Source organism: Olea europaea, chromosome 16 (genome assembly GCF_002742605.1).
Source record: "Olea europaea var. sylvestris chromosome 16, O_europaea_v1, whole genome shotgun sequence".
Taxonomy (NCBI): domain Eukaryota; kingdom Viridiplantae; phylum Streptophyta; class Magnoliopsida; order Lamiales; family Oleaceae; genus Olea; species Olea europaea.
The window spans coordinates 8,897,266-8,923,408 of record NC_036252.1 but is presented as its reverse complement, the minus strand read 5'-3'; the positions used below and the strand labels follow the sequence as shown (position 1 = coordinate 8,923,408).

General features: G+C 33.4%; 1 protein-coding gene and 1 long non-coding RNA gene across 3 annotated transcripts; both read left to right on the top strand.

Annotated features, from left to right (window-relative positions):
* Positions 1-2,649: 2,649 nt before the first annotated feature.
* Positions 2,650-5,071, top strand: LOC111412040 (expansin-B3-like). The gene is made up of 4 exons (XM_023042777.1): positions 2,650-3,012; positions 3,083-3,389; positions 3,958-4,087; positions 4,509-5,071. Exons 1-4 carry the CDS (start codon positions 2,850-2,852, stop codon positions 4,701-4,703), a joined length of 795 nt encoding a protein of 264 aa, XP_022898545.1. The 5' UTR covers positions 2,650-2,849; the 3' UTR covers positions 4,704-5,071.
* Positions 5,072-8,962: 3,891 nt separating this feature from the next.
* LOC111412039 lies at positions 8,963-10,915 on the top strand. 2 transcript variants are annotated; one of them, XR_002705940.1, is made up of 3 exons: positions 8,963-9,086; positions 10,006-10,185; positions 10,439-10,915. It is a non-coding gene; the product is annotated as an uncharacterized LOC111412039 (long non-coding RNA). The 2 variants fall into 2 exon arrangements; XR_002705939.1 differs by having other exon boundaries at positions 8,963-9,092.
* Positions 10,916-26,143: the final 15,228 nt, after the last annotated feature.

Sequence of the window (26,143 nt, the reverse complement as noted above, 5' to 3'; positions counted from 1 at the left end):
TGCTTGTGCTTTTGTGTTTCTCTACATCAAGGTTTGATCAATCCTTCAAACCGTTTGCCGCGAGACCCTTTAAGCACCAAAATTGTTATCGAGAGGGGGCAAATATCGTTTGAGGACATCGATATAATGTCGTGTTTGAGCCTTTCATATTCGGATTGTTCTTCACGTTTATTCCATCTTCTTGAATTTCCATTTCTCGATTTCTTCTCCAAACCCCGGTGTGATAATTTTGGCAATGGAGAACGAAACCACTTCGACAATGATCTAACGGTCGGATTTAACTACCATGCGACCGCATGGTTCATGCCAACAAAGGGCTTGCAGTTTCGGTAATAGGCCATGGGCCATGCGGTCGAATGGGCTTAATTGGTTGCTACCCGTTAACATTTTTGTTCCAATCTCGTCCACTTCATTCCACGCATGTTTATTATTTTGAACAACAAATTTTCATCATATCCATCCATTAGAATCTTCCCCATTGAAAATCTGCATTCCCCATTTACGATTTCGTTTCTTAATTATCTACAGGTTTTTCCTGCATTTCCTGCCTTCTGACTTAACTCCGATTTCAGCAAACTTGGTCGGCATCTCAGAAATGAGAGTGGGTTCAACTGAACTAGATGCTATCCCTTTTTTGCTTCCCATTTCTGCCTTATGAATTCAAACTTCTCCACCACTGCTTATAGATCTTTTTGAATTTATGCTCTCATGATTAGTATTTCATCTTGTAACTTTCCCTAGATTCCATTCGTTCGTGTTTCCAATGCACTCACTCGATTTGTGATTGTCATCATCCCTAGATCGATGTTCTGATACCGAATTTAGTACGTACGCATTACGGAAAATTGAAATTATGGCTTCTAATGGCTATGGCTCTGGCTGAGAGAACCTGTTCAACAATAGGGGAAAATTTATACACTATTTTGTAGGATGAATTTGCACTACAGGCTGGTTTACTTAAGGAACTGAGAAGTAAGAATTAATTCAGCAAAGAAATGAATTGTTATTCCTTGAAATGAAATACTGAAAGAAGGAAGAGATCCAAGACATTCTAGAGGCCTAGCCTCTTCCCACTAGACTTGACAGAGAACGCGAATGCATTCTATAGCCCTCCCCCCATGACATTTATTGGAATTTTCCCAGACTCAATTTCGTAATTTAGCCCTTTGAACTAACTAACTGCCTTGGAATGATTGCTTTTATCCTTATGCCTCACTTGAGTTGTTGCTATCTGCATTCCCTCATTTCTTCCTTCTCACATAGGTGACTTTAATAGGGGTCTATCAGAGGCACTGAGAAGGTACTTTAGTGATTTTTGCTTGTGATACGAGGCATTCACTGATTAGTTAACTTTTAACAAAGGCCCTTTTTGAACCCATTTTTTTTCTATTCTTTCCCGTTATTCATGAAATTAATGGGGCCCAAACAGAACTTAAATGTGTTATCTTCTCATGCTTTATTCATCAGTCCACGGGTTCTTCATTTATTGGCTATGAAGTCATGCTTTACATTCTTATTCGCGTGTGCTTTGATAACGGTTTTTGCTAATATAAAATATCTGGTGAAATCAGTTAAAAAAAACATTTGCTTGCTTATTTATGCTTGAGGTTGATTATAATAAGGCCTCATCAAATTAATCATTAGGAAAGAAATCTTTTAGCTCTTCACAATTTACCTTTTTAAGGTCAATACTCGGACCAATCTTAAGAACATTACCTAAAATCTCAATCGAAAGTGCTTAGTTTTCGAAAAATATTTATATAAATTACAACTTACATTTCTAAAAAAATAAAAAAAAAACAATAAAAACACACACACATGAAATTATTTTGTGAGTCTCGAAATACAAACAAACAAACAAAATTTAGAATCATCTAAGGTAGTGTTTGATTCACCCAATTCCAAGGAAATGGGTGGATTTTTCCACCCAAAATGTAGTGTTTGATTCACAAGATTTTCCATGAAATTTGTTTCTAACTTTTATTGGAAGTTGTGTTATTCCTTGATTTAGTGGAATTTCAATTTTGACTATGGTGAGAATTGGAATTCCCGGCTACTGTAGCGATTTTTTTTTCGTTTTTTTTATTAAAGGCAATGGAAATCAATTCTAAGAATTATTGTAAAAAAATATTTATCTTTCATTGATAATTTTCATGTAAAACAAATCCAAACGAACACTAAAAAATAGATGATTTTCTTGAATTATTTTTTATTTATTTATTGCTTTTTGGCAATGGAAATTAATGTCATCCCAATACCAGTAAATTCTATCCTTTTAATTGACAAATTTCATGTAAAATAAAGTCAAATGAATATCAAAAAATACTTTTATTTCAATATTTTTCATATGAACAATTATACCAATCAAACACAATAATTTACAATTCTCAAGAAAACAATTCTAAATAATTCAAATCCTTGGACTTCATTTTTCACCGAATTCAATTCCATCTTTATAATCAAACGGACCCTAATTCGTTATAACAACAAATATACCCTTCTTCTTTGACCATAATCAGGCACGGGGATGCGGTAACGCGGATTCAGCGCCTTAAATGTCGGTGGGCCCTACTTAAAAGTGGTGGCACCATCGTGATTAAATTAAATTGCAATGGACATAAAAAGACGAACATTTGCCAAAAAGACAAATCGGTCCCTAATGCGCATGCCAACTTTTTGCAACCTTCTATTTCCACACAGCAACTACAAAATCAACAGTAGAGTTTCAGTACATAAAGACCTAATTAAACTGTCGGCAGAGCTCCAGTTCTACTTCTCCGTCTCGGTTCATCCGCCGCCGTGAAAAGTGGTGTTTGGGCGGTGCCACTGATCTACATTCTACATAAATTATGGAGGGTCGCCGCCATATAGTCCATTTCTTGGTGTCTGTCATACTATTGTTGTTTCATTGCTTGGTGGCCGGCGCCAGCCCTCTCCGGCAAGTGTTTGAGCCACATTGGTATCCCGCCACCGCTACTTGGTACGGTAGCCCCGAAGGCGACGGCAGTGACGGTATATATGCCCCCACCATTCTCCGTTTATAATTATGTTTATTGTACTATCTAATCTTATTTTGTTGAAGGTGGGGCGTGTGGATACGGGTCACTGGTGGATGTGAAGCCATTACGAGCTCGAGTCGGGGCGGTGAGCCCGGTATTATTTAAAAATGGGGAAGGGTGCGGGGCGTGCTATAAAGTGAGGTGCTTGGACAAGTCGATATGCTCTCGAAGGGCCGTGACAGTCATAATTACGGACGAGTGCCCTGGAGGTTACTGCTCGAATGGCCATACCCACTTTGACCTTAGTGGTGCCGCCTTTGGCCGGATGGCTATCTCCGGTGATGGTGGCGGGTTGCGCAACCGTGGCGAAATTTCCGTCATCTACCGACAGTAAGTCGTACTAGACTAAACTACAATGTCCAGATCTGTTCTTTATTGGTGCAACTGTCTAATTCTTTTTAGTCAATTTGAGATTAATTTGGTCAAAATCTTGTGACATCTCAACTGACAAGTGAGCTCAGATAGAACTAACAATCCAGTTACAGTGCTCGAATTTTTTTTTTTTTTTTTTATTTACATAGAGGATGATCGACTCTCACAATGGCGGGGTTCCAATTTTTTGAACTTTTTTATTCATATAAGACCTAAGGCATGTGAGAGAGGCAAAGTAATAAAATTCTAGAATTAATTTTCAGAATCCAAACACTTGTGTTGCGTTGGCAGCTCTTGTATAGTGCATTTTCTCTCATATTTGAGTTCAAAACTAATGAAAAGTTGCCAAGTATTTGTAAAAAAATTCTGTCAAAATTTTCCTGTAGCATAGCTGGCTCAGATATTAAAAATTCTGTGGCTATGTATTAGGAGAAAAATGTCTAGATGTAAATGATTTTTATTTTTTCAATTCTAAAATTAAAAATAATAATTAATTTATTTACAAAATTTATATGTAAATTTGCAGGACACCATGTAAGTATCGTGGGAAAAACATTGCCTTTCATGTCAATGAAGGATCAACTGACTATTGGCTCTCACTTTTAGTCGAATTCGAAGATGGAGATGGCGATGTTGGGTCGATGCAAATAAGACAGGTAACTAAATACATCTCTCCATAATTTTCACGAATAAATCACAAGACTTAAAACAAAAAATATTTTTTTGACGAGATTCATAGTCAAAGAAGCTTCAAGTGCCCTACGGTCATAGAACTTTGTCTAAAAAAAACTCAATTACTTACTTTAATATAGATCCCCGATTGAACATTTTTTATTAATACGTAGTTTTTATTAATTTTGTCTAATCGAGTATATCAAACATGTCCACGCATTTTAATTTCTCTAGTGAGCAATGTGCACCAAAACACCTCCCATAATTGTAATGGGATTTCTACTTCAAGTGCTTATAGTGTACACTATGAAGTATCTAAACTTTATTTGTGCTTAACTTTTTGTCTGCCTCAACTTATAATAATTCAGATTGCAATAATCACGTAACAAAATTATAATCGTGCAGACAAATTCGAACGAATGGCTCGAGATGACACATTTATGGGGTGCAAATTGGTGCATTATTGGGGGACCCTTGAGAGGACCATTTTCTGTAAAGTTAACGACACTATCAACGGGAAGAAGCCTATCTGCAAGGGATATTATTCCCAGAAATTGGTCTCCAAAAGCCACTTATACTTCCCGCCTCAACTTCTACTAAACCCATGATAGTCGATCGAATACCCGGACAACCTAAAGATACGATGAAATATTTGTCGATTCATTTTCACCCCAAAAAAAAAAAAAAAAAAATGATGTTTCTTTTTATTAGTTCGGAACCCTTTGTCCTGCTTTCTATGGTGTGTGAGTCAGTAAGTGGATGTGAGAGTTAATTATTGAATTAAATGTTATGTAATGTCGTTGTGTAGCCCTCTCCAAAGGGAGAGAGTGCGATTTTTCAAGTGTGGATGTTATTTATGTAATGTTGGATAGGTTAGGTTTTATTAGGTTCTTTTGTTTTGGACCAAACAGTTATGGTTGTGATGTTGTTCACTTGTTTTTAATAAGATTTTCGTATTATTCCCAATATATTTGTTCGATTTGGTGTATTATTTTTGTAATAGTTTGATCGTGTAATTATAATAAATTCTTTTCCACAATATTGGTGTACATACTAGTCTTGATCTGGCCACTTTTGCATATTCCTATTATTGGAATGCGGAAGCAGAATTATTCAAAAATTAAAAATTTGTTTAATTCAATAAACAAAATCATATAGATGTTCATGTGTATGTTATATCAAAAATAAAATAATTCAAATTTTTACAAAAAATTCAATGGTCAATTTTTGAATAAATTTTGAATCAAGAGCTTCCAGTCTTTTGAATCACAAACTTTCGGTTTTATAATTTCAAAAATTTGATGTTTCAAACCTCTAAGTCTTCTATGACATTATCCAAAGTCAAGACTATATTGGTAGATGGGATTTTCTTTTTAATTATATCAAGAAACTAGTTCTTGAATTAGACAATTGATTAAAGAAAGAAAAATAAATTTTTTTTTCTCTCTCCAAATTTGAACACTATGGAATTATGTATTAAGATTATTATAAAATTTTATAGGATGTCTAGTTTTCATCTAATCTCTATTTATAAAGATAGAATAGTTACAATCCTCGTACAATAATATTCCACATTAAAAAATAAGAGTTTTAATTAAAATTTGAGTAGGAGTTTTAATTAAAATCCAGATTCAATTAGTTTATATTTAATTATATGTATAGTCTTAGAACTTTAATTACAATTATAATTAAATTTACAATTTTCATAGTAATTACAATTAAGTACAAAGCTTTATTGTAATTACAGTTAAGCCCTTATAATTTTTAAAATTAAATTTCAATACTTTATAAAGTTACCATATGAACCTAATCGAACATATGTTATTCAAGCTTCAATAATTAGACCTGTCTAGTCAACCTTAGAATCATCCAATCTAATTATTCATATTTGCTTTTCTAAAAGACTGAATTCTTGAATATATAAGATAAATAAAACTAATAAATCTGCAATGCTTTCTACTAACATGTTGTATATGTATTTATCCCTGTCCAAAGATCGATAATTAGATACGAGCATAAATGATCATTTTGCCTCTCGAATTATTCTCGCTAACTTAGTGTCATTTTCTTCATAGTCCTGTAAACTAATCACAAATGTCGAAATTTAACCGTTACTAAACACTGAGTTTAGATTTTAACATTTCAATAAAAAAAACTTCCGTAATCACTCTACCTATTTTTAGGGTAACGGTTCCCAACACAAATTCATTTTCTCTACCCACTCATTCTCAAGTTCTCAACTCATCGAAATATTTGACTAATCAAATTGATCTCACCCATTGATGAATCAAAAGAACCATTAAAATCATGAAAAGACATACATAATATTGTTAAGTGATTTAAATGAAATACATAACGATCAAGTGGAATTTAATTCTCCACACGGCCATGCTATAAAATTAGATTCGACACATGATATTTCAATACACATCAAGTGTACTATTGTCACCTTTAACTATTTCTGTGATAAGGACAAATCACAAACCTGAATAGTAAATTAGTTAACACTAAAACCTTCCATTACATCTGTCAACCCTTATTGGTTGTGAAAAAATTATTTATATAAAAATATAAATTATGTCACACTGTACTTTGCAATGTAAATACGCAATTTATATTATCACAAGTAATCATAGATGGTTTAATTAGTATGTTCAATATTAATGAATGCAATAAATAAATAAAATTACAATTTATTTATTATAAATTATTATTTTATCATAGCAAAATAGACTATATGGGCACACAATCCAACAAATCTCCCACTTGTCTTAAAGTATATGTGTCATGTCTTGTAAACTCATATCTTGTCGACGTCCCTAAAAAACTTAGCCGATAAGCTCTCAATAAATGAGTTTACAAGATTATCCCATTAATAATCTTATTGATAACTACATTTTCTCTACCAACTATCTCTCTAAAGGGATGATATTTCCGCTCAATGTATTTACCCCTCTGATGGCTCATGGTTCTTAAATATTTGCAACAATCCCACTGTAATTCTAATATAATATAAAGACATGTACAGATGTAGGCACCACCTTGATGCCTGTTGGGATATTCCAGTCATATATCTAATTTAGTAGTTTCATAGCCTACCTAATACTTGACATCAATGATGGAATTAGCAGTGCATGATTGCTTGATATTTCTCCAAACCATCAAACGTAAACAATGATACTGGAGTAGACATGTGATAGTCTTCATTACTCTGGAAGTCGCAATCGTTTTAATCTATTGAAACAAGATCTGATGAGTTCATACTAAAAGATATGCTTTATCGCCATTCAATATTTCGATCCTAAGCATCTTAATTTATCTAGCTCTGATACTACTCCTCACTAGCAAGGCTTAATACCATGACGAGCATAAACTCGTATAAGGAGAAATAAGCAACTTTATTCAAGCCTAAACAAAACTATAATTCATCCTCATCGACAAATACAACCCATCATAATGACAAGTTGTGAATTATTTAAGTAGATATTTTCATGTTCCTGATGTTGTACAATTTACCGAAACACGACTTCAAGAACATCTACTTATGGACATCATTTAATGCTTTATATACTTTCTCTACATTCTATACATTAGAACGTGTTAACCTTTGTATCACATCGATCATAGATGGTGTATATGTACTCCATCCTACAAATTGCACGAGATTATTAGATGTTCAGTTTTTAAGTAAAGGATGAAACAAACTACAGAGGTAGAATAGAACAAGAAAAATAACAACATTAAAAAATATTTTTTTGACAAGGCCTCTAAAACTTGTTAAATTCCAATATAACCAGGAAAGAATATGCAAATTTAAGTTGTCAGCTATGGAAATTTAAGTTCTTGTACATTCCGGGGGCGGGCCAACGATCACTTATTTTCAAGGAAAGATGTTTCTCGTACAAGTAAATAAAATGAAAAGTTCCTTAAAAATATCAATATAACCACCGAAGCCTTGAAGAGTTAGAAAATCAACATACAGCAAAATACTAGGAGGTTCACAGTTTCCAATCTACACTAAGTGCTAATACTATTTCAATAAGTCAATCAATTTTCAATCCGAATTAAAGCTTAACGGTTCCATGCTGGCACCAATCGCTTTAGTAAAGTCAAGACTTTAACTTGCTAAATAACAAAGAGCTTAAAATTCCAGTAAGTGAGATAATTAGCCAAGTCAAAAGGCCAATTACCACTATTCTCACTATCTAAATACTTATAGACGCTATTCATGAAAAGCCTCGCCTTTCTTGCGCATCTCACTAGGGTCTAGAAGCAATTGACCATCAAGAGAGGGATTCGTGAAAAGCCCTTCGGTGTCAGCTGGAGTATCATACGGCTTTCCATTCTCATTCCCATGAATGCCATTGTCATTGAAAGCTGAGGGAGAGTACCTGGCATTTAGGGAACCATCGAACTCATATCCCTTCGACGACTGCATGCTATTGTTAGCGCTCATCATGGGATCCCCAAAAAATTTATCCATTGGGGCTGCATGTGATGGAGATGAAGGTGAAGGTAGAGATGGAAGTGGGAGCAGTTGAGCTCCGTCGTGGCCAGTGTTGCCAAAATCATAGTGTTGAGAGGGGTTGTAGTGTTACACGCCATTAATAATATAGTCAAAGTCAAGAAATTTTTTAGTCAAAGTCAAATAAGGACTTAAATTGAATAATTGATTTTCATGGGACTTACTTTACAATTAAAGTTACTCTAGGGCAATAAAATAAAATAGAAATTCAAGGATTCGGTTTCTAATATCATAATGATAGGGACTAAAATTTACATAATAAAGAAGGTAAGGACTTCTTTTGCAAATTTGTGATAGTGATCCACTTAACTCTTATCGAAACCCTTTTCCATTTGGAGAATAAAGAAAAATTAGCAAGGAAGATTCGAGAGAAGGAGAAGAAAAGAAAAAGAAGAAGAAGAAGTGGGTTTTCACGCTTGGGTTCTCCATTTCTTCAATTTCTCCACTGATTTAGAGATGTATGTGTAAGTATGTTGAATTATTTTTTTGGGTTTAAGTATATATATATTGGAAGATTAGTGTTGAAAGGAAGGAAGGTTGAAATGGGTTTGTAAATTACAGTTTCAATCTTTAATTTATTGCGTTTATATAATATAAAACACTTGATTTATGAGGTATTACAGTGGCACAAGGATTTTAGGTTTGATTTTGGTATTTCTTAACTCATTTTCTTCAATTTTCGTACAATTATAACCCTATTGCTACTTTAAAAATTTTGGCCAGAATGTGCCATTTTTGTCGAAGGTTTTGGAGACAGTCTTCCATATATGGAAATTGGTGCCAAATTTCAATACTCTGGAATCTTAGTGCTATTTTTATCAAACTTTTGATTTTCTCAGATTTTACAAGCTTCAATGAAACTGGATGATATATATTGAAGTTCAGGTATTGAATTAAATCATGTATAGGGGTTGTATATGTATAAAGTAGTGATTTTAAGAAAATATAGTGATTTAATGAATTTGATCATTTATGGTGATCTGTTATTAAACAATAAAAGAGAGGAAAAGTTTGAGAAATAGATACCCGAAAATAAATATAGAAGTTGAGGAATTATGTGGTGGATTTACATTAGTTTACTTGTCCGGTTTTAATTTAGGTTATTATACTATTATTTGAGGCAGTAACGTCAAAGTTTGGAAATGCTCATCAATATAACCAGATTGCTATCCCTAGATCCGTGAGTGAAAAAATTTAAATATTTTCAATTACTAATAAATTGATTATACTATTACGTTATGTGGGATTATGTGAATTATTTCTGCTACATGATTATTAATAAATGTTCTCTCAGTATGATATATGTGGAATTACAAAAAGTATATGTGGGTTACTTGTGAATTAGAATATGAGACATGTTTTATTGACCGCTACTAGGGCACCGTGGCATGCGAGGCATGCAATTGTGTTGGCCACAAGTGAGACTTCTCAAGTGATCGCAAGGGTGGTTATGGGATGTGATCATGGGAGGATTGACCACTTGCTTGTGCCATTGTGATATGGTGATTTTTAGTATCTCGGGTGGTATACTTCCTGGCTAATCATGGGGGCTATCAGGTGATGTACCTCTAATGATCACAAGATAATGGTCCACTTAACTGTGATATTGTAATTATTGTCATCTTGAGTGTGATACTTCTTGTGTGATCATGGGACTGTTAGGGGATGTACTTCTGATGATCACAGGAGGATGGGCCACTCGACTCTACTCAGTTGATTATTGATTATTGATGTTGATATTATATTATTTTCGAACTTATCCATTCAATGAGCTATCAACTCATATATTTTCTTCTAATTTTTCCTACAGGTAGCAATTGGTTTTTGATAGCGTGAGGAGCTTGATAATTTTAGAGTTAGAGCTACACGACATATTGAATGATATGAGTCATTTGGATTCAACATGAGATAATTATTTTGGACACATCACATTATATTTTTCACAAGCATTTGATTTTGGCACATGTTTTATAGTAACTCATATTCAGCATTGGTGATGGATCTGACATCTAATCAGCATCAATTATCGACGAACGTTACATTTTGGTCCACTAGGATGATTAGGGACAAGTCATGTCATGTAGCCCATGTAGGAATCTTTGTTAAAGGGACGTACATTTCGTTGGATATCCTCGCCATTATTAGTTCCTGCTAGCCCTCATCAAATGCATCCATTTTGACAATTCTTGCTCTCTGTGGATTATGTATATGTGAGTGAGTATGTATCTGTGTATTTGATTTTGACAACATCAAATGTAGAGAAGAAAGTGGTGGGTAATAGGTGGTATCATATGTGTTTCGATTTGATTTGTTTTTGTTCAAAGAAAGTGGGAGGTCCAGAATATAGATTGAGCACAGACGGACGTTAACTATTGACCATCGATTATAATAAAATATTAAAAATTATTATAATAATTATTTTGCTAAAATTTGAACATATATAATTTTGTTATACTTTTTAGCAACGTTCACTAAATGACACAGTGGTAAGGTTTTGTATAATTCAAAGGAAGGAACTGGGTTTGAGTCCTCTCAATTGCATTGAATCATGTAAAACAAAATATATATTATTTTGTAATGTTTAGTGTCAAAAAATTTCAAGTGTTGTTATGGTAAAACTTTCAATAACCTTAATGAGAGACCACAGGATTGAATCCTATAGCGTTAAATTGAATAACTAGAAAAAATGTGCAATAAAATTGGTTGGGTAGAAATTCGATCCTAGACCTCCAGTTTATAAGTGGACGCTTTAACTAACTAAGCTACAAGTCAATAGATATATAGTAAAATTTTTATCTACTATTGTCAAAAAAAAAAATAATAATAAATAAATAAATTGTTATAGACAGATCCAACACGTGCGGTCGTCGGGTGCTAGATCTGCCACTGAGTGGGAGAGATCATACGCGAGTAGAGCTCACGGCAACTTCTTGACCAAGTAGTAGGCCAAGTCAAGCAGCTACCGAACTGCTTCCTTTATATTAAATAAAGATTTCAATTTTTTAATTTTTTTCAAATAAAATTGTTGCAAGCTACTTTGCTCCATTTATATATTATGGTTGGTAATTCAAATTAAAATTAATAATTAATTCTGATCATACGTTTCATGATATTCACAATTTTTCAAACATACATTTTATCAATTTCTATTAGAAACTACTAAAAATTTGAGGGTCCATTTGATTGCAATGATGAAATTTGGATGGAAAGAAAATAAATTTTAAGGAATTGAATTGTCTAGAATTTATTTTACTGAAAATTATCTAATTAAATGTGTTTGATTGGTATAATTTTCTACTTGAAAAATATTGAAATTTTGTATCTTTTGGTGTTCGTTTGATTTTGTTTTTCATGGAATATATCAATTAAAGAAATATAATTTATTACAATCGTGGATAAAATTTGTTTCCACTGCCAAAAATAAAAAAAATAAAAAAAAAAGTGAAAAAGTGAATTCTCATCAAAACCATGAGAGATTGAATTCCACAAAATCATGAAAAAACCAATCACGTGGGGGCGGGGGACTGGCGGTGGAAAATGATTTGCCTAGAAAATTTGTGCAATCAAACATTAAAAAAAAAAAGATGGAAAATGAAAGAAACTTTTCATTTTTCATGGAAAAGTTTCTCTATCAAACATGCCCTAATTTTAATCCATATGAAATAGGGGTAAATAAAAATTTCCATTTTATCAAATAAAAAAAGTTGACTGAAAAATGATGTAAGTCAATACATATCGAGCTTGGCTAGCAAGGCCGATTGATGGCTCAGCTTGGATGCGAGCATTCCCAGCCACTCAAAACAGTGCATGCCCAATTGGACAGGATTTTACCACCTTTTCAGAATAATTGTAATAGATGCAGTGATATAATCCGAAGTGTTAGTCGATGATTTGATAAAAAAAAGTTGACCTGTTCAAAACAATACAATCATAGAAAGATATGTGGCATTATATTAAGGATTATGGCATTGTAGCATGATTGAAATGGAAATGATCACTCGAAAATAGAAATTTTTTTACATAGGAACCGTCTAAGCAATGATTAGTGGATATGAATACCATAAAGCACATGACCATGAAGAGATTGTCCCCAAACCAAATCACTTCTGCGATGTAATAATTGACTTGTCGATTATTTCAATTTATGAGTTCATAGTTTTATTTTATTAAAAAAAAATGTTTAATCACTCTTCCTGTTTCTTAACAAGATTTCAACTCGTGTCACCGACCTAATGAAATTTCACTTTAACCACTTAAAATATCTTTGATTTCTACTGTTCATAGTGCATCCTAAGCATGCAGAATCAGCTCCTTTTCTCTTTTGATCTAGCCTGGTTGCTGAGCCATTTTCAAGCATTAAAACAACAAAAATATAACAAACCCTTGTCAATAACAGTAAAAGGGCACTAGCATGGTGGGATCAAGCCTCGTTGAGTGTCTAGAAAGTTTTATCATTAGTGTTAACGTTATCCAGACTAAAAGATGAAGTGAAAAGAAAAACCCTTTAGCTTAGTAGGAACTCTTTAAAGGAAAACTGGAAAGAGATGTAAGAACGTATAGCGAAAAATATTCACATGAAAATAAGTAGAATATTACCGTCAACCTTGATTGCTTGACAATCTAAGTATCAATTAAATAATATCAAGTGATTGAACCTTTTAAATTAAAAGATATAAATTTCATTTCTTGCATTTAAAATGTCCAATCATTTAATTAACACTTAGACTACCGATTGATAATTTTATATAAATAAATGCAAAATTATTTAGAATTTGAACTCTATAATCTATGGAAGAGGAAAAATCGAGACATATTATTATGTCAAAAGTGTTTGGAATTTAATTAAACATGCGCAGCGGAAATAAAAACAATTCAATTCCCATCAGGATTCATCTTTGTATTTAGATAGGAATTGTGATAAATAAAAGTTATACATTTTCTTGGATCTGCAAACTCATTTGCTTTATCTTTGTTCTAGCAATTTCGATCTGCCTCTCACAGATGTCCAATTGTCCAGTCTCCAATAAATTCCACACAGAGAACAAATTGCAGCCACTAGGGTTTTCTCTTTTTGTGATAGCAAGAATTATGAGAAAATCTCTACGAATATCATAGCCATGTATTTATACAAGTTCAAACGGGCTTGACCTAATCCGATCCAATAATTAATACATTTAATTAAATCCGATCCGTGAATTAATTAATTAATTCGAACATATAAATAACCAACCCAATTAATTAATTTATCAAACGATTGTTAAATTAATTTATTGACAAATTTCAATCTTCCAATTCTCTTTTGTGAGCGACCCATCAGATTCTCGATTACAATGCCTAGCGACGTGAAATATTATTTTGATCTAATTAAAATTGATAAATTAAAGCACCATTTTAATTTATCACCAATTCGCACTCGTCATCCCAAATTGACATCTAGCAATGTATCATGACAATACATGCGACGAAAAATGTCATGTGGTATGACAAAACCAAACTTGTTCGTTTACCATGAAACTATAATCCTTTCGTAAATATGATCCAATCAATTACGAGATATGAAAGTATATTAATCTCGATATCAATCAAATCTTTCATTCTACTATTAAGTCCTATGATGACCTCAAGTCAAAGGATCAATTTTACTACCGAACGTTAAAGATTAACCACTGACACTCAGATAGTTATCTATGTGAAATCTCTTAGCAGGTTTCCAATGTTTCGTTCTACAACAAAGCATCTATGCGATCATTTTAGTATCACCACACTTTAATTTGTGAGATCAGCTACTTACTTCACAAGTAAAAAATGTCACACGTGATGATATATACATAATAACGATATCTGTATCTTGTTATTACTTACGACCATGGATTATTTAAGATTTAATCATATGTAATTTGCATCTCACAATCACAACTCCTTGTGATAAACAAATTACTTAAACTTGAATCTTCAGACTCTATTATTTAATATTATTCATCGAAATATTAGTTTAAATAAATAATAGATCTTGCCAAAATAAATGTACTAAACATATTAAAAGTGTTTACAACCTAAATTGATTGGATTTAGGGCATAACATTTACAAAAATAATCTTTCGAATCACCCGCCCAACCACCACACCATAGTGGGGGTAGAAGAAAGAAAAAGAAAAAAGAGTAAATCAGATATTTGTACGTAAATTCTGTAACTAAATGGAAGATTTTGTATGTAACCAGACTGTGTTACAATCTTATAATGGATATTTGTTGAACGTATTTTGAGCATCAAAGCTTGCCCAGGCTCAGTTTCTTCCAACTATTAACATCGCAACCCGACAACAACGATCCAAGACAATAACCAAGCTTCCACTTTTAGTTGCCAATGAGATAGTTCACTTAGGAGACCAAAAGGTGCACTATATCTCATATATTATCACCACTATAGGTAGCTCAAAAGAAGGCAGGAGAGTAGAAAAAAACTTGCAAAAAATGGCCGAACACGAGAGAGACAGAAGACGTCTCTCACAAAGAGAAAAGGAGGCCCATTTTATCAAGTAATAAGGCCCAAGTATGGTTAGTGCAGCTAGGTTAATAAATTGGTCAAAGTAGAGGCCCAATAAATAAATGGGCTCACAAGAAATCTCTCTCAATTATGGTCATCTAAGAAAACGGATTGAGCCCGAGCAACACCAAAATATTTAAGGAGGAAATTACAAGATTCTCGGTATCTAAAGATGTGAGTGCAAAAATCAGGTGCAAAGGTTTTTTAATCAGAAATAAGGTATTATTTATACCTACACTACCTAATCCAAACAAACCCTAATCATTTTTTCATATTCTCAGATTTTTCATATCTCGCCTCCCTCTATCTCTCTCTCTCTCTCTCTCTCTCTCTCCACTGTCTCCCCCTCTCCCTCTCTCTCTACCCTCTCCCTCCCTCGAACCTCCATCACCATCATTGGAAACGTGAGAGTCGAGCGGCGGCATAGTTGCTGTGGTGTAGCGCCCTCGCAGCCGACGTTGTGAGCAATCTGTTCGATCAAAGTCGTCACCTAGTCAATTTGAGCGCCGTAGAGTCAAGGCTTACAGTAGCATCATCGTGGCTGTGCTATGCGACCAGCTAGTCGACGGCGATGCAGCAGTGTCTCGATGCGTAGAAGTGTGTAGAAGCCAGTTTGTTGGTGCGATGTGAGTGGGAGCCGATTTGTGTTGGTGGCGTGTGATGTGAGTTCTATGTTTGTGGAAGCCGATTTTATAGGTGTTGTGGTGTGGTGCAGTGTGGTGATGTCCATATTTTTTGTGGCGACGGTGTTGGTGGTAGATCTGGCAGCAGTGATGGTGTGGTTTAGATGGCAATGGTGGTTTTTTTGGTGTGTATGGTGGTGGCGGTAGATCTAGTTGCATCGATTTTGTTGATATTGGTGTTGGTGTTAGTGTTAGTGTTGGTATTGGCGGTGACGGTAGCAATGGCGATGGGGTGAGGGTGGTTGCAAGTGACGATGGTGGCAATGGAGTTGGTGGTGACCGACTATTTGACTTGTGACTTAAAAATTTTTTCATCTATGAATAAAAAAAGTAATATGTGACAATTAAATTTGAAAATATGTGACATATGACTATAATTTTTTGGAGTTTTGACTGTTTGTGACCTATAATTTTTTGATTTGTGACCTCGACATAATCTATGACTTATCAAAATTGTGATTTGTGACCTCGAAAAAATTTATGACCAATTAATTTGATGATATGTGACTGATAAATAAAATCTGTGACCTATAATTGTGAATATGTGACCATAAATAGTATAACTGTAGCTTTATTATCATTATTTAATAAATATTTTTAATTAATTAGCTAAAACTTATTTTTGCACTAAAGAAACTTGTAACCTAAATTTTGAATTAGGTATAGTTAACACCTGATTTATGAACTCTTTCAATATTTAAGTTGCTTCGAGCGACCCAATTAACCTTTGGATCTTATCGTCTCGATTGTGGTGTTATATTTCTATTCAGTCATTTGGCTAAGTCGACTGAAAATTAAAATCGAATAACATCATAGCCTGGAAGAGGTTGTTTGGCAACAAATTGCCTAACAACCTCCACCTTGGTATCAAAGGAATTGCTAAAAGAAAACATCTCTCATTAGTAATACCTCTAACAGAAAATCAATAAAATTGAAAATCATTTATTTGTACTAATGTTTTGAAGATCCTTGCAACTTCTAAACTTGACCAGTGATAGCACTTTAATGCCCATATCTAAAATGTTGTCTTGTGTGTGGACATTCTCAAGTCTTACCACCTCTTGAGATACTATATCTCTAATAAAGTGTAGTCTAACGTCAATATGTTTAGTGCATTCGTGAAAAGCAGGGTTCTTACATAAATATAAAGACGACTGACTATCGGAATACACTACCACATAATCATTGAAGACACATAGTTCATGAAGTAAACATTTAAGCCACAGAGCCACTTTAATTGCTTTAGTGGTAGCAATGTATTCTAACTCTGTAGTGGATAGTGCAACAATGTATTGTAATTGTGATTTCCAACTAACGCAAGAATTAGATAAGGTAAACACGTAAGAAGAAGTTGATTTCCTACCATCCCTATCTCTCTCATAGTTAGCATCTACAAAGTCCTTCAATTTCACACATTCCTTATTAGTACTAAACTTTAGACCTGCGTCACCCATATCCTTCAAGTATTTTAATAGTCACTTTAATGATTCCCAATGTTTAGGACCCGGATTAGCCATACCTACTGAGAGTACTAACAGCAAAACATAAATTTGGTCTAGTGCAAACCATCAAATACATTATGGAACCAATCATATTCGAATACGGAATTCTACTCATGTATTCTACTTCACGTTCATTACAAGGATATTGTTCTTTAGATTAAACAAAGTGATTAGCAAGAAGTAACGTGATAGGTTTGCAATCACACATATTAAATTTCTTCAACACCTTAAAATATATATGGAGATTGATGCAAAAACAAGACAGAATTTGACCTATCTCGTTCTATTTTCATGCCTAGAATTCTCTTAACCTTACCTAAGTCTTTTATGTCAAATTCACCACTTAACTTAACTTTTATATTTTTTATCCACGTAGATGATGAACCAATCAAAAACATTTCATCCACATAGAGCAGCAAAAACAAATAATTATTATTAGTCTCATTGTGTTGAAAATACAAACAATGATCAAATTTACTTCTTTGAAACCCTATAGTGAGTACAAAGAAATCAAACTTCTTGTACCACTGTCTAGATAATTGATACATGGATCTTTTTAAAAAATACACATAATCAGGTTTTGACTTGTCCTTAAAACCTTTCGGTTGATTCATAAATATTTGTTCGTCAAGTTCACCATATAAAAAAATAGTTTTTACATCAAGTTGTTCAAATTTTCAGCCAAAATGTACAACCAATGCAAGCATAACCCTAATAGTCGTGTACTTTCAACTAGTGAAAAAAATCTCATTATAATCGGTGCTCATTCTGTGTGTAACCCTTAGCCACTAACCTAACCTTAAACCTTAAGGGTTCCGAGCTACTAGTACCTTTCCTAACCTTAAAGACCCATTTGCAATCAATGATCGATTTACTCTTAGGTCTAGCTCCCAACTTTGATTCTTTTCTAGAGAACTCATCTTTTCTTATCACCTTAAGCCACTCCTTAAATTGATCACTACCCATCACCTCTTCAAAAGTTTTTGGCTATATATCAACTAGTTCTTCGTAACTACCATGGGTGAAAGCTATCTCAGATTCATAACCAAACGTCCTAGGTTCTCTCGTTTGTCTCCTTTCTTTATCCCAAACTAAGTTGTAATTAGTTAAAGATTTTCTTCCTTGGGATGCTCTTCTATCACTACTTCGTTATTTTTCTCCACCTCAGATTCCTGAACCTGAATCTCCACCTCATTTGGAGTAGTAGGGGCAAATGTGCTAAGTTTTTCTAACTCCACCTTAAACCGATCTTTCTTTTTGCCTGGTTCAGTTTCACTCATAGATTCGATTTCACCTTTAAGGCAAGGCATCTCACCCTCGTTAAATGTGACATCTCTACTCACGATTATCTTAAACCCTTTTTAGCTTCTATTCCATAACCTAAAACCCGTAACACCTTGGGTATCCGAGAAAGACACACTTCTAGTTCTAGGTTCAAGCTTTCCTTTAGTTTGATGAGAAAATACAGCACAACCAAAAGTTTTAAGCACAGAGTAATCACTCAATTTACCAGACCACCTTTCATGCAGACTATCAACATTTAATGCAGCAGATGAAGTTAAATTAATCAAATAACAAGCAGTCATAATAGCTTCACCCAAAAACGATTTAGGGATACCAGAACTTAACATCATGCAACATACTTTATCAAGTATGGTCCTATTCATCCTTTCTGCCACCCCGTTTTGCTGGGAAGTGTAAGGAACCGTCTTCTATCTTATTATTCCATTTTCTTTACACATACTATAAAATTTAGTATTGTATGCCTTTATCTGTCCTTAAAAATTTGATCATTTTGCTAATTTGATTTTCCATTTGTCTCTTCCAGTTATTAAAGTTGTGAAAAGTTTTAGATTTATCTTTTAATAGATAGACCTATACTTTTCTAATATAGTCATCGATAATAGACAGAAAATACCTATTCCTACCCGATGTCGGACTACTAGCAGGACCCCACAGATCAGAATGTACATATTCAAGTATGTCTTTAGCTTTATAAACACTAGTGGAAAACGATGATTTACGATGCTTACCAAGCACACGGTGATCACAGAATGACAAACCAGACACACAGTTATTACCAAATGCACCTTTTTCATTAAATAGCTTAAGTCCCTTAATGTCTATTTGTGTAAGTCTATTATGGCATGTGTGTATGTGATCAACCTTGGCAGAAGAGATATATGAGTTCAACCTTTAATCACTTCCCTAGTAGTGATGTAAATGTCATTTTTCTTAATTCCCTTAATAGAAACTAATGCACCCTTAATCATTTTTAGCATACCATTTCCTATTTTACCAGTGAAATCATCTGTTTCAAGACTCCCCACTGAAATCAATTTCCTAGATAGTTCAGGAATATATCTAACGTCCTTTAACGTATACACAACGCCCTTGTCAAATTTTATATTTATGTCACCAATTCCAGAAATCGCATAGACAAAGTTATTACACGGTACAACATGCCCATCATTAGATTAATGCAAGTTGTCAAACCAATTCTTTTCAAATGTCACATGAAAAGATACACTAGAATCAATTATCCACACATGCATGCAGGAATTAGCAGTTAGATTCAATTCAACAGTGTATGCAATGGGACTTGTAATCATATAGACCTCACCGTTATCTATAGTGGAAGTAGAGGATCACGTATTGACTTCATCTCTCTCCTTAACCTTTAGCTTACCCTTTTCTTTATAACAATCATTTATAAATACCCTGTGTTTTCACAGCCATAGCATTTTGTAGCCTTAGTCTTAGATTTTGATCTAGACTTACCCTTGCCCTTCTTCTTCCATCCATTACTACTCGACTCGCCACCACTTTGGTATCCATCATGATAGTTTTGTCTAAATTGAGTTCTACCCCGCATCATATGTAACTCACTGCTTCTTTTATCATGTTTTTCAACCCTAATTTCCATCTTTTTACTCCTGAGAGAGTCCATGACAATTTCAGGTGTCAACGTATCCCTACCATACTTAATGATATTGTTAACTTCCTTATGAGAATCAGGAATATAATTGAGCAAGATTATGGTCTTATAGTTTCAGACACAGCCTCATCACAATTAATAATATCTTGCACCAATTTGTTAAATATATCTAAATTGTCATCGAGATCCTTTGAAGGATCCATTTTATAACTGAAAAAGCGTTCAAGTAAGTAAAGTTTATTCGATATAGATTTGAGAAAATATAGGTCTTCCAATTTTTTTTAAAATTCTTTGATGGTTTTCAGTTTACCTACCTTTCTCAAAACGACATTAGACAAGTGTAAAATGATTAAGATATATGCAAACTCATCGGCTTCTTCCTTTTGTTCTTTTGAAAAATCAGTTGAAAAATTGCCTTCTATGGCTTTTGAAACTTTTTGTTGGATCAAAATACCCTTCATCTTTTGTTAACAGATAGAAAAATCACCTTTTTCGTTAAAAATTCCTAAATCAAAGTTGGAAGTTGTCACCTTTACAGAATAGCCAAAAATGCACCAAACTCAATCAAACTACACAAAATAGTCCTAGGGTTACAGACAGCATATACCGTTCTAGATTCCCAAGGTTTCGTATAACTTGCGGTCTTAGAAAACGGGAATGTTTGAACGGGTAAGATCTTGATAATTCTAACGGAATTAATAAGCAGCGGATGTAACAATGCAACAAAATGTACGTCTAACAAATAACCAGTTTCACAGCAATTATATTACTAAGAACGAAATACTGATTTAACCAAAAGACAGGTACTCAATCAATAAGTTAAGAGCAAGTAATCCTAATTTCTAGCACAAGCAATCGATGCCAAGCAATGACAAACCACAATTTTGATGATCCCCCACACGATGATCTACTAGTGTGTTAATGTAAATGTTTTAGCCAATTTACCAAAGTAGACCTATCTGATTTCGTAAAGTGGAGAGATGCGAATTTACTGCTTTAGGGACACCACTATTTACCCTAAAGATTCAGCAAAAGTGTCAATTTCAATCAGCCAGAAATGCATATTGGGGTCAGGGACAAAATCATCCAAAATTTTCTTCGCAACCTAAAACACTAAACCAAACACATCAGTACGTTCATGAGATTAAAATAAATGAAGGGCAGAGAAAATCGCGCCCCGGGACTACCCATGCGCTATGATTGGCCTCCGTCACGCGTCGCCACCATGGTTGCCTCGGCCTACCGAGTATGCGTCCGACCTCTGTTTGTCCAACGGAGTAATTAAAGTTTTCGGATTTGGGAGGGTTGAAGAAATCGCCCTATTCTTCCAATTTTTGTTCTGATTCTTGCTGGATTTCAATAACCCAAGCTTTGATACCAGATGTTGAACGTATATGGAGCACCAAAGCTTGCCCGGGCTCAATTTCTTCCAACTATTGACACCACAATCTTACAACAACGATCCAAGAAAATAACAAAGCTTCCACTTTCGGTTACCAATGAGATATTTCACTTAGGAGACCACAAATGTGCACCATATCTCATATATTATCACCATTATAGGTAGAAATCAAAAGAAGGCATAAGAGTAGAAGAAAACTTGAAAAAAATAGCCAAACACGAGAGAGGCAGATGACGTCTCTCATAAAGAGAAAAGGAGACCCATTTTATCAAGTAATAATGGCCCAAGTATGGTAAGTGTAGCTAGGTTAATAAATGGGTCAAAGTAGAGGCCCAATAAGTAAATGGGCTCACAAGTAATCTCTCTCAATTGTGGCCATCCAAGAAAGCGAAATGGGCCACGAGCAACACTAGAATATTTAGGTTGCTTCGAGTGGCCCAATTAACTTTTGGGTCGTATCGTCTCGATTGTGGCGTTATATTTCTGTTCAGTCATTTGGCTAAACCGACTAAAAACTAAAACCGAATAACATCATAGCACAGGGAGATCGTTTGACAACGAATTGCCTAACAATATCTATATTAACATAACTGTTTTTTGTTAATTGTACCACATTTAAACTGCAATAATGGTTTTCAATTTTCATTTAATTTTGATAATTAATTCTCTAAATTTTTCACCACATTCTTATATTCAATCTTTAACTAATAAGAACCATTTTTTTATCGGATAATGTTTAGCTTACAAATTTTTTGTTGAACTTTGTCTGTATTGTTTATATTATTTATTTAAAAATCAAGGGGTAAACAAGTCTTTTCACTCATCATAATATGGACTTTTAACCGTCAATGGGGACAAGATGTGTTAATTAATAAACATTTAAGAGATGAGAAGATTGAGGTTATAAGTGCGAAAACAAGCAAAAGTTGAGGACCTACTCCACCCTACTAACACTGCACATCATCGAAACCACCATAAATGCTTATTCATAACTCAAGGCCAGTAACACCCTTACCTCCACCATACCACCACATAGACCTCAACCACATTACCAACTTCACCTCACCTCAAGTACACCACACATCTACCCTATCAAGCCACTATTTCCTCCACTACATGTACATTATCAACAACCATCATTGATCGTCAAATCTATAGCCATCCAACGATCGCATCTCAAATTCCCAATTCACCACCATTGGAAACACAGAACAACACAACCAGAAACAACAGACGCAACAACGACATCATTAACTGAGGTGAAAGAACTATGAGAAGTGCTTGTTGTCGAAGAGGAAAGGCTCTTAGAGAATAGTCATGTTCAGATCTGTAGTCCTACGATTCCATCCCAAATCCCCTATTCATCACCATCGTCAACAACAAAATAGAACAACCAGTTTCACATCATCATTTTTTTATGGCGAAAAGTTCATCTATCTCATTCGAGATGTCAAAAAGAGTGTGTTTCCAGATAGGTAGTACTAGCGACAACATCGACGATATAACACTGAATATACTAGTAATAGTGGTGGTGGTGGTGGTTATTGGGTTGTGTGCCTATATATTATAGCTTTGCTGATGTAAAAAATAACAATATTCTTATATCAAATTGTTTTTTATTTTATTTATTGAGCATGCGAATTAAAGTGCCTATGATGGCACCTAGTACTGAAAGTTTGTAGTGTTGATTGATTCACTATTCAAGTTTGTGATTTGTCCTTATCATAGAAATAGTTAAATGTGACACTAGTACACTTGGAGTGTATTGAGCGAACCATGTGCTGAATTTAATTTTATAACATGATCTTTCGGAGAATTAAATTCCATTTGACCGCTGTGTATTTCATTTAAATCTCTTGATGGGATTATGTATATATTTTCATGATTTTAATGGTCCTATGATTCATCAATGGGTGAGATCATTTTTATTGGTCAAATATCTCGATGAGTTGAAAACTTGAGAATGAGCAAAGTAAAAAACATGAATTCCTGTCAAGAACTGTCACCTTGAAAAATGGGAGAGTGACTACTTAAATATTTTCTGGTGATAGGTTAAAATCTGAGTTTAGTGTTTAGCAACAGTTAAATTTCGACATCCGTGATTAGTTCACAGTATCATTGAAGAAAATGATACTAAAATTAATTAGAACGGCAAAATGATTATTTATGCTCGTATCTAATTATTAGATCTAGGGCGGAGATAAAATACATATACAACATATCAAAAAAAAGTATTACAGATTTACTGACTTCTGTGATCTTATATATTACAAGAATTCAATCTTTTACTTTTAGTGGAAAAACAAAGACTAATAATAAGATTGGATAGTCTAGAGCCGACTAGACAAGATTTAATTTTTGGAACTCAGATAATATATGTCCAATCAAGTCCCTATGATAGCTCCATAAAATATTAGAACTTAATTACGATAATTATAATAATTTTGGGCTTAATTATAATTACAATAAAGTTTTGTACTTAGTAGCAATTACTATAAAAGTTATAAATTTAATTATAATTGTAAATTAAGTTCTATGACTAAGCATGTATTTAAATGTAAACTAATTGAATTTCGACTTTAATTAAAACTCTTATTTCAATGTAGAATTATTATTGTATTAGGACTGAAATTATTCTATCTCTATAAATAGAGACTAGATAGAACGTAAAACATCTACAACACTCATAATATATAATTTCATAGAGTTCAAAATTAGAGAGAGAGAGAGAGAGAGAGGGAAAAAATTATTATTTTTCTTACTTTTCAATTGTTCAGTTCAAGAATTAGTTTTTTGATTTAATTAAAAGAATCCACCAGTGTAATCTTGACTCTAAAGAATACCATTAAAAATTTGGAGGTTTGAAACATCAAGTTCTTGGAATTAAAAGAGACTGGAAGTTCGTGAGTCATAATTAATTAAAGAATTGATCATTGAATTTAGGTAAAAGATCGAATCTTTTATTCTTGGTATAACATATAAGTGAACACCTAGACAATCTTTTTTTATTGAATTAAAGAAATTTTTTAATTTTTGGATAATTTGTTTCCACATTCGAACTGTGGTAACAACTATTGTGGTGGAGATTAAAATGGAAATAGCGACAAAATGTGTATAACAAACAACAACGAGATGCTGGTAGAAATAGCCAAATAGGTGAGGAAATGTGTTGTAGGATTGTACCACATTGTCTTATAAAAATGTATTGTAAAAAATTAAAATAAAAAATAATAGTAACCGTATTTTGGTAAAAATAAAATAAAATCAGAAAATATATTGGATTGGGAACTATACATGTCTAAGGTAGTTACAATACACAATTTTGAAAATAAGAAACTTGTTTTAAAGTTTCAAAAATTAGGTCATAATTTAAATTTCATTAATTAAATATATTAAGGTCATAATATTATACAACTTATGATCATAATTACATACTAGTTAAAAAATCACAGAACGTCACTATAATAAACTATAAATTTTATTGGTTACAACTCATTTAACAATCATAAATTCTCAGATAAATATGTCATGTATTATTTTTTTTATCACAAATAACAAATTTTATATGTCACAATTTATTTTACTGTCACAAAATATTTCTCAATTATATTATCAAATTAATTGGTCATAACTTAACAAACTGTGAGTAACAATTCATTCGTGACGGAAGATATCAACATAAATTTTTCTGTTCACCTTATGATAAACAGTGAAAAATAGATGAAAATAGTAATAAAGTCATGAAAATGGAAATATCTAGGACAAATTTCAACGAGGAAAATGTAGATTTTAGATAAGAAATAAGTGGATGAGTGTTTGGCCCAGCAAAAAGACTGTGTCAAAAAGTGCAAAGAGATTAATGACTAATTTCTAATTAGGGTTTAGTTTTATTTTCTCTCTCTGAAATTATTACACAAGGGAGGGGTGGAATGTGACGTTGGGATGTGGTGTAATGGGATAAACCGAATTTTTGAAAGAAAAAAAAATAATTGTCTCATTAAAGACATTATTAGAACTTAAAATGTAGGGATTAAAGTAATTTTCCCTTGAATATTTAATAAGGCAGGCCTCGATGAATATATTGCCCAAACGACCCACGGGCCTAGCTTGGCTAGCCCATTGAGGTGGTTGGCCTATTACCCTCCCTAATTTGACATTGATTTTTGAGGATTACGTCCTTGTCTCAACATCATTTTTGGATCAAAATGCATTTTATAATAATATTTTATTGGAGAATGTGTAATTTAAAAAAAAAAAAAAAAAATTGGATTTACATCTAAAATTAGACTACATAAATTTATTTCACTGGGGCACGATCATTAGCAAAACACAATTCTCTTGTTTGCCGTCTTCTCAAATTGATCGAATTCAATATAGCATCACTGACTGTAACTAACATGCTCTTAGCAGAGCATAAGAGAAGCTGATTACGAAAGGAAACCAAAA

Bases quoted from the DNA above. Each gene is read 5' to 3' on its own strand.
- LOC111412040 (XM_023042777.1), top strand. From the start codon at position 2,850: ATGGAGGGTCGCCGCCATATAGTCCATTTCTTGGTGTCTGTCATACTA. The intron at 3,013-3,082 runs GTATATATGCCC...ATTTTGTTGAAG, and splicing joins CGAAGGCGACGGCAGTGACG to GTGGGGCGTGTGGATACGGG. The intron at 3,390-3,957 runs GTAAGTCGTACT...GTAAATTTGCAG, and splicing joins ATTTCCGTCATCTACCGACA to GACACCATGTAAGTATCGTG.